General features: G+C 49.8%; 1 protein-coding gene across 1 annotated transcript; it reads right to left on the bottom strand.

The window, feature by feature from the left end:
• Positions 1-274: 274 nt before the first annotated feature.
• Positions 275-8868, bottom strand: INTS15 (integrator complex subunit 15). Its single transcript, XM_056337955.1, has 6 exons — positions 8555-8868; positions 7285-7506; positions 5814-5979; positions 3403-3930; positions 1668-1707; positions 275-1073 (listed from the first exon to the last, which is right to left on the bottom strand). The coding sequence occupies exons 1-6, from the start codon at positions 8744-8746 to the stop codon at positions 866-868; spliced, it is 1356 nt and encodes a 451-aa protein (XP_056193930.1). The 5' UTR covers positions 8747-8868; the 3' UTR covers positions 275-865.
• Positions 8869-9510: the final 642 nt, after the last annotated feature.

The raw sequence follows: 9510 nt of genomic DNA, 5'->3' as shown, positions 1-9510 counted from the left end.
TTCCCAGGACACTTCCACACCCACCTGTGCCTCGCTCCAAGCTGGCCAGCCCCCCACAGCCAGCCTTTGTCAGGTATTCCAGCTAGCATTAACGAAACACCCCAGATCTCACCCCAAAGTGTTGTGAATCATTGATAGAGGCATGTAAAGAGGGCATTTCCCCAGCCTGGAGGACGATGGGTCACGGCAGCAACAACGGGGTTTTGTCACCTCCCTAGCACAGGCCTAACAAGTTGAACTTTCTAATTGCTGTTTCAGAGAGAAAGTAGCAGAATTATTTTATGCTTCTTAAACTGTTTCCTTTAATAGGAAGTGCTGCTTTACTCTACCTTGTGCTTCTGAAACAAACATTTGTGTTCCAAAAATATACAGTGTACACATACTCTGTAGCTATAGATACAAACATTTACAAAGAAACAAGCAGGCTAGAGCAGACTAGCTTGAAAAAAAATCTCACGCCTTTTTCTTTCTGGCCCTCCTAGAACAAGACTAGCTGGTCTCAGCATGCCGTAAACAGATCAGGGCTGCTCAAAAACACATGGTTGAGAAACATCATACCCTTGGTGATTATATAAAACAATGTGGACCAAAAACATTTCCACACGCTGCAGAGATTTGGAGTTTCTGTTGCTTCTCTCTTCCCACTCCCTCCTTTTGTCCCTACGATCTGCCTTTGTATCTGCATCCCACATCCGCATCGACTGCAGCCTACCCGTCTGTCTTCACTGCCGAAGGGCTGATCCCTCACGCAGGCATTGCTCAGCTTTACACCAAAGAGGAAAATGTGTTTCCCGAGTCATTTGGTTTCATCTGCAAGGCTTCCTCAAACTAAGGGAAACTGGGTACACTCTACAGTCTTAGCATTTTAGCGAATAGGTCGGTATGGGAATGTCATTCCTGGTATAAATGTTTGTACGGGGTGAGCAGGGAGCGCCGGGTGAGCCGGGAGCGCAGGGTGCGCAGCGTGCGCAGGGTAGCCCAGAGGAGGAGTATGGATATGAGGATAAAATCCTGGTGGCAGAGCACCGTGGGTCGGTTGCTGTACTGGACCTGAAATCACCAGCTGGAGCAGGCTGTGGAGAGAAATACAGACAGGCATGAGGATTATTCAGAGAAGGCTTTTGTCACGGCTCTCCCCAGCCCACAAGGGCCTGGCTCTAAGGACAATTCACAAGCAACACACACTACCACTGAGAGGCAAGAGGACAGCAATTCAATTCTGCTCTTTACAGCTTCCAGAAGACTTTTTTTTTTATATATATAAATCTAAACTTGGTTGCCCTTTGCAAAAAGGCAAGAAGCAAAGTGCAGTTAAGGTTAGGGTCAGGTAAAACACACGAGGAATTGGGGATGGGAAAACTCTGGGTCAGGTTCTATGCTGTAATTTCATTTTCCCTTCCTGTGCTTTTGTTCTAACACAGGATGGGCAAAATTATCTCTATGGTAGGAGTCACTGAAATCTCCCTCAGTCAAGAGTCCAGCTTGCAAGGGAAGAAGTAGCCAGCACTGCCTACCACCTTTATCCTTGTGCTGAACTGTGTATGAATAAAGGCTGACTTCCAGAAAGTAAACATAAATTTTTAAAGCAAGTTTTGTCTCAACAGCCCTCAAGTGCGTGTCTTGGAATATGCATCAAAACCAACAACAGCTGTAGAAATGTCTCTTACTTGTTATGCGGTAGTCTGGAGCACACAGTTCTCAAGTCATCTGAAAGAGGACAGAAGACATAACAGTAAGTGTAAAACAGAAGTTAGAGCAATTTTTCTTTCCACTTTCCTTGCTAGAAAGGTCAGATTACTGGAAAAGCTCCAGCCATCAACAGATCCAGAATCCCAATCTCAAAAACTTCCTTAGGAGAGAAAATGTTTCCCCATCTCACCAGTCATTACCTCAGCTTTCTACCTACATGCTTTATTGTATCTGACATTTAACCAACGCTGCCGTATGGGAAACGGAGCTTCATTTCAAGGCACACCAAGCCTTAGGACAGAATTTGCAACTCCAATATACTAACAAGTAGTAACTAAAACACAGGAAATACAAGGTGTGACTGCCCACTGAGCATGGCATTTATAGTGAGAAAGACATCAGGTCAAAGCAAGGCAAATCTTACTCAATAGCTGGTTTGTATTGGTTTGGGTGTTTTTTAAACAGTGCTAGTGCAAAGAAAGGGTTGGTTGGCTTTTGGGGTTTTTTTTTTGCTGAGGTCTATCAACTAGAAATTGCACCTTTTTTTTTTTTTACCATCTCCAAACTTCTTCTAAATCAGAATAGCTAGAACCAAGGTATTTAACAACATAACCTGTCACTAGAGCCCTTTCAAAAATAGCTTGAGATAAAACTCCTGCCTTTGTAAATAAACACACTCAAAAACCACTGAAATAACTCGTACTTCAGCAGCTACTTATACTGAATCACCTTCCACTTCCACATTAAGAGCAAGCACTCAAAATGGACGAGGTAAACAGCTAAGAAAAAAAATGCAGCTAATATAAGCCATCTACTCAAAAACCCACTATTCTCCTTGTTCTCATTACACCCAGAGCTACTCCCTGAAAGAACACTGAGATTTGACCAGCAGCACTGGTTCAGCCAGGGCAAAAGCCTCAGGCAGAGGCCACTGCCTGCAGCTGGGGTCTGCATTAACTGTCCTTCCTGGCTGTTTGGGGCGCTTTAAGCCTTCTAGTCACACTAAAAATCACCTGTTTTCAAGAGAATGCGTCAAGAACACAGTCTGTCTGTCTGACCCTACGCTGAGTTGAGGCACTTCCCTTTTTTATCTCTGCAAGTCTTTCAGAAACAGCTGGGTTTGGAGACAGGAAAGAGACAAAAGCCACATGAGCAGGTTTCCTTACTAAGTTTAACTCAAATCATACATGCTGTAATGGGGTCTCATTACAGGAGAGCTGAAGGCCCAGAAGTTCCAAAGAAGAGTTTTTCTTTGCTTTTCAAATTCCTTGTCTAGCATACCCACCCCATGGGTTTATCTGCTTCATGGACTCTCCTCCAGCAGGCAAACTCAGAGAAATCAAACTGAAGCACAACTAAACAGTGCTTCTTAAATAGCTACAAGCAATTCTGAGGGTGTCAAATTTGTCCTCATGCCAGACAACCAGATATAACCCCCTGCTGCAGGCTGCAACGTCGAAGATCAGTTCTTCTGCTCTGCAAAACAACACGCCAGTTGCCTGCATCAGTGACCTTCCCTTTCTTATTCTCCATCCAGTTATTTTTCCTGAACTATTTCCTGCACTGTCGCTTCCTAAAAGTGGCAAACTACTACTTCTGCTGTGAACATGTTCACCTTAACTCCCTCACCCCAACACTCCCTCTTACAAATTCTGCACACTGAAGGAAAATAATCCCATGACAGAGTCTGTGCCAGCCCCACCGACAACTTACCTCTAGTGCAGAGGAGTGCTCCTGATGCCATGGCCACTTGCAAAGCCTGAGCTAGTCTGTCTAGAGCCAGTTCAATCTCTTTGGATGCATTGAGAGGATTGAGTTCATCAGAGAGTCTGTTAATTTCCTCAACAAGTGGAACCACGTGGTCAAAGGGTACTAGCCCCAGGCGCCCATAAAGGTTCTTCTCTGTTAAATGCCCCTGAAGCATCATAAGAACCTGCAGGACACTTAGATGCAGTTTTGAATACAGCTGGTGGCAATCTCTGTCTTCTCCTGAAGTCGAGTCCTTGGCAATTTTGCTGGGAGGATGTCCATTTGAGAGGGAGGCTTTCTTCTTCCTTTTGTAAGCCAAGGGGGCCTTCACACACCAACGGATCAGTCCAGTCAGTGGGGTGAGCTCCAAAAACCCTATTGGCAGGTTGGCTGCAATAGGGGTGTTTAGGAAGGTGATGAGGATTAGGCGGGGGTCTTCAAAGATCCAGGAAACAATCAGCTCGAGCAGATCCGAAGGAGGGATGAGGTCATCTGAAGATAGGAAAGTTATTGTTGGGTAAGCAGAGTCTTGCACTGAAGCACAGTTGGTTTTTTTAATGAATCTTTCACACACACCCTTCCTGCACTGTCATAATTACAGATTCAGAACCTCCCCAACTCTGCTGGTTTTTTTTCAAGACACGAAAGGTAGGTGCTCGTTTGTCCCAGGGAAGACACAACCATGTTCCTGTCAACTTCACCTTCTCCACCTATTCTGAAGACACCACTAAATGCCAGCATTTACTCCCTTCCCCAACAAAGCTTCTTCTGCCATTTTCTTCTCCCCCACCCATCATCTGCTCACCTTTTCCCTAAACTCAGTCCCTCTCTTTATCCCTTGCCACACAAAGTACAATGGGCAAGGGAACTGGAAAAACTTGTTGGCACCTTGTTCTCTTTACTCCAATAATTCAACTCATTTTCTTTAAGACTTACCTAAACAAGCATGTCTCGTGGAAAAACAATGCAACAACACGATCACATGACAGGTAAAGGATTATAAGATTATGTAAAACTTTAAATAGGAAGGGAAAGGTGGTCATCAACTGCAGCTTGACTACAGACAAAAGAAACATTGACTTCACAGTAATCACGCATCACCCCACCACAGGGGCGGGCTACGGGACTGAGCTATGTACTTTCGTTGAGAGTTGTGTACAGTGTCAACAAAGGGCTCAGCACAGAACTATCCACTCAGGTCTCTGTACTTGAAATGACTTCTAGGACAAATCATCTGGACTACAGAAATACCAGTGTGCAATGGATACAGAACTGGTATTTTCCAGTTTTTAGCTTTTCTGGTACCTCCGAGTATCACAGATACTGCTATGTGTGTGATCAACTCCTGCCCTCAGGACATGGTGGAGACTGCCCAGTTACAGATCACACTTTGAGGAGCAAGTTTCCTTTTCTTGTGTCACCAGTAACATCCCCAATAGTTTTTTAAAAAATTTCTTAGTTTACTTCTTATAACTCATGTTATTTCCTTTCTGACATGTCTTTTAATTAGTTGGGTGAATTCCAAGTGGTTGCACAAAACGTATCTAAAATACTGAGGAAGAATATGCTACAAGCTCTACCAAATACTTTTTTAAAAATGAAGTCTAAATCGGCACCTCTTCCTCACTAATGCCAAGCTGCTTATCTGGAGACCACACAAAACCCTTCCTTTATCAATAACAAACAGTACTGGCTTTTTTGGATTATACGTGATGTTGGTATTTAGTGTATGGTTGTTCTCTAGTCTACCACAAGCTCTCCTTCTCTCTCGCTGAGTAAAGGTAAACCCATCTTTTAGACACCCGCAAGTTTCTAGTGTCTGAGCAACAACCACCTGAGACAGGTCGTATCACTAGCTGGTCAACTTAGTTACCGAGTGCATTGGAAGTATGCTATTGATTGCGTTTCTCATCGCTGCCCAACAGAAATCCTGCTCCAGCTTGCAAACATTCAGAATTTGAGTTTCTACCCTTTTTTGGAAGGAACTGGATCAACAGACAGCCCTGAGTCTACCTGTTGGGTAGGTGACACACAATAGGGAGGTCCAGCTGCCCAGCTGAGGTGGATCAGCTAGAGCTTCTCAATCAAGAACGTCCCCATGTCCGTTGCCTTCTGTGGAGGGCACTGTGCTTTGTGTCAGGTGTTACCTGGCTGCTTCTCCAGCAAAGACTCTCCCTTCACCCACTGAGCGGTTATTTTTATTCTCACCCCAGTGGCAGACAAGACAACAGCCACACCCCTGAGCTGCTTCTGGCAATAATTACATGGTAACAAGCATCTTCAGAATTTCAGCAGTTAATTCAATTGTAACAGTTCATTTACGTTGCATTATACTGCCCCTCTTACTTTGAGAGACACAGCTTGGAAACCCTTACCTGAAGAGAGGTCGTAGAGAGCTGTGACGGATGTAATGAACTGGCAGCAGAAGCGAGGACTGGCACTGAATATCTGCTTCAGTGTCTGGATGGACCCTGGCACCAAGTTGCAGTAGTCATCGACCAAGGCTTGGGCTAGCCTCACGCAGTACACTGCAGGGGTGCGCTGCAGGGGTGCAGGACGGCACACAAGGAAAAGTGCGTTAAACCACTTTTAAAGTCACACAAAGTTCTACAGAGCTGACTAAAGTCTGCATTGCCTGAACACTGTACGTCCCCACATCACCCAGCTACTTTGCTGTTTCAACGTTTATGTTTCCACTTTCCCAAAATTAGCATGCTTTCTCTCTTTCTCTCTCTTTCTCTGCATATCAAAGATCCTCTCAGGCACAAATAAAATTACTATTTTGCAATATTAAAATAGATGGTGAAATTTCGTGTTTACAATAACTGTAGTTTAACACCTATTACATCAACATTTTTACTTAGATGGAAATTTTTTTACTACTTCAGCAACATAGTTCTGTAGTTCTAACTAGTTCAGTACCAGAACAACCAGTTCAGCAACCTCTCAGTTATGCTTGACATTTTTATCACAGAAAAATTTCAGTGCAATCCTCATGTCACTTAAGAGCTGCAATCTGCAAAAAACTACACCTTCCCTCTGCTGTCCAGGTTGCATCCCCTCCTCCCCTGCCAAGGCCCACCAGGTGGGAAAAGAAGGACCCCACAGAAACGGTACTGGTCTGCCTTCTCCCACCCTCCCCTCCCAGCACAGCCTTTCTGCTCCTCCCCTTCCTTAAAGTAGGTGAATTTTGCACATCTCAAGAAGGCAGCAGGAACAAAAATGCACTTCCCAAGGTCTGCAGTGGGGAATCTCTACGGGAAAAAGGGGAGACATAGGAGATTCCCCACATAACAGCATTCACGGAAGATATACACAGGTATTTTGTGCCCAGATCGCTAGAGAGGTCTGCCTCTTCTGCCATATACAAACTTGTACACGAGACACACTTTATTTCCCAAACTCCAGAGTCGGCTTCTTTGGGCCAGGTGACCATGGTTTTACTCCCCGTGTTGGTCAAACCCTCCACTGACCCCTTTTACCATGCAGGGGTGGGGGGTGGTGGTGGAAGGGGAGGTAGGAAGGGAAAAATCAATAAAACTTTCACTGACAGTAAAAAAACCCCAATTTTTCTTCTGCCAGTGCAGAACATAAATAAGCTCTCCCTTATGCTGGAACAAAGCAGTGGACAGGAGCAGTGGACAGGCGCACAGACATGAGGTGAATGCACCTGCAGGAGCTAGCTGTTCTATCAGCTTAAACTGCCATGAAGGAGCAGCTGACTGCAACCGGTTGCCACCAACCGTTAAGTGACACTCTGCCCCAGTTTACCCGTACCCATGGCAGCACACTCCCTCACTCCTTCCCCCCTTCCCCAAGACTTCCCTGCCTGCACAGAAGCTGTACCTGGAGCCAGAAGGCAGCACACTCCAGAACAGGAACCCTGCACACAGCCACTGCCATGGAAACCAGCTTTCCTAGTAAAGCCATCCTGCTGTCATCTGCTTTGTTTCCTTGAGGGCTGAAGAGAGATGAGAAAATGATCTGCCGGACTGAATCCTTGGTTTGCTCTTGAAAATAATTGCACATAATTTCAAGGAGCTGAAGTTCCTGAAGTGAATTCAATCTCTGAAAGAAAACAAAAGCAAAGCTGCAAAATATACTGGGGATCTTGAAGAACCAAGAGCCACTTTGGTGAAAAGACAAGAACAGTAAAGGCTGAGAGTTTCCTCAGGTGTTACAAAGTCAATCTTTATGCACAGCACATATATTCAAGCTTCCTGAACCACTACTGCATTTACCTAGTTACACTGAAAAGCTCTAAGTTGTATTTGAACACCTGGATACCCAAGACTGATGCTCACTGCCCACTAGGGCCCTGGCCCATGCACCCTGACATCCACCAGAAGCTGTAGTTTCCGCTCGCTGCTCTCTGGGATGGCCCCATCCCAGCTCCATCCCACACCCAGACATCTAAAAGCCCTGGCACGGCCCAGCCACAGCACTGCGAGGCTGCGGGCAGTCCCCAGGGGCCTCAAGGCCCGCCACACCTCCTCAGGGCCCTGTCTGGGCTCCCAGAGTCCTGGCTAGTCCATCTGTGTCTTGCTAGCCAGCCCTCTCCCTGCCAAACAAACCCTCAGTCACCAGCACCCCAGGGGCCCCATCCTGTTCTCTTGGGGGCTCAGTCCCCAGCAGCAGCCCCGCAGGGACGTCATTCTGTCCTTTTGGGGCCTCAGTCCCCAGCAGCAGCCCCTCAGGGACCTCATTCTGTCCTTTTGGGGCCTCAGTCCCCAGCAGCAGCCCCTCAGGGACCTCATTCTGTTCTTCTAAGGCCTCAGCCTCCAGCAGCAGCTCCCATCCCAGGGACCCCATCCTGTTCTCTTGGGGGCTCAGTGCCAGTAGTAGCCCCCGCCCCAGGGACCTCATTCTGTTCTCCTAAGGCCTCAGGCTCCAACAACAGCCTCTCCCGGGATCCCGTCCCGAGTCCTGGGGCCTCGGCCTGCACAGCCACTTCCTGGGGCAGCGCCCGGGCTCCCGGGGCGCTGCCTGAGCCTCACGCCGCCACCCCCAGGCCCTGCCCTCCCTCCCCCGGGCATCGGCCGCCACCAGCCCCCGGGGACGCTGTCCGGGACGCCGCCGGGCCTCGCCCCCCCGCCACCTCGCGGTCGGGGCTCACCTTGGGCGGAGCTCCGCGCTCCTTGGGCACCTGGAAGAGGAATTCCTCCAGGAGCTCGGCGGGGCCCTTGTCGACCAGGGGCAACGGGGCGCTCTGCAGCTGGCTGCTGAAGTAGATATCTAGGTGGTACAGCACCTCCTTGGCGGCGCTCAGCGCGTCCCGCCGCAGCAGCGAGTGCCGAATGTCGCTCATGGTTCCAATCCCACCGGAAAGCGACCCCCCCACCGCTGCCCAGCCCGCCACCCCTCGGTCCGGTCCGGCCCGGCCCCGCTCGGCGCGGCGCGGCCTCACAGCGGCGAAAGCGCAGGCGAGCGGCCGCTACGGCACCGCGCTGCGGACAAAAAGGGGCGGCCCGCGGCCGCCGCCCGCAGCGCCCCCTGCCGGCCCGTCTGTAGCGGCGGGGAGGGGGGCTGAGCCCGGGGTGGGGCAGGGGAGGATGGTCCCCGGCCCTGAGGGGGTCCCGGCCCTGAGAGGCTGGTCCTGGGGCTGACCCGGGGGGTCTTGGCCTGGGGACAATCTGGCCATGAGGGGGTACTTGGCCTGGGGAAGGCCTGGCCCTGGGGGTCTCGGTTCAGGCAAGGCCTGGCTGCGGAGGACTCTTGGCCAGAGGAAGGCCTGGCCCTGGGGCTGGCCTGTGGGTGTCTTGCCCCGAGGTGGGGCCTTGCCCCGAGGTGGGGCCTGGCCCTTGGGGGGGTTGGCCCGATGGGGGACTGGCCATGGGGGTTCTCGGGGCGCTGGCCTGGCGTAGGAATCCGCAGCCCCCTGGGGGTGTCTAGGCCCAGCCCTGGTCCCGCTGTGGGCAGTGGGGTGCAGGCCCTGGCCGTGCTCGGGGGGGCGTTTGGCCCCGGCGGGGCTGGCAGGGCCCCCCAGCCCCTAAGGATCAGTGCACACTGCCGGGTCCTGGCATGGCGGTGTCCCCTCCTGGGAAGTGTGGCAGCTGCCTTTGGAGGCCGGGG

This window comes from Falco biarmicus, chromosome 4 (assembly GCF_023638135.1).
Source record: "Falco biarmicus isolate bFalBia1 chromosome 4, bFalBia1.pri, whole genome shotgun sequence".
Taxonomy (NCBI): Eukaryota; Metazoa; Chordata; class Aves; order Falconiformes; family Falconidae; genus Falco; species Falco biarmicus.
Note: the sequence above shows the minus strand (reverse complement) of the source record. Positions and strands in the feature narration are given on the sequence as shown.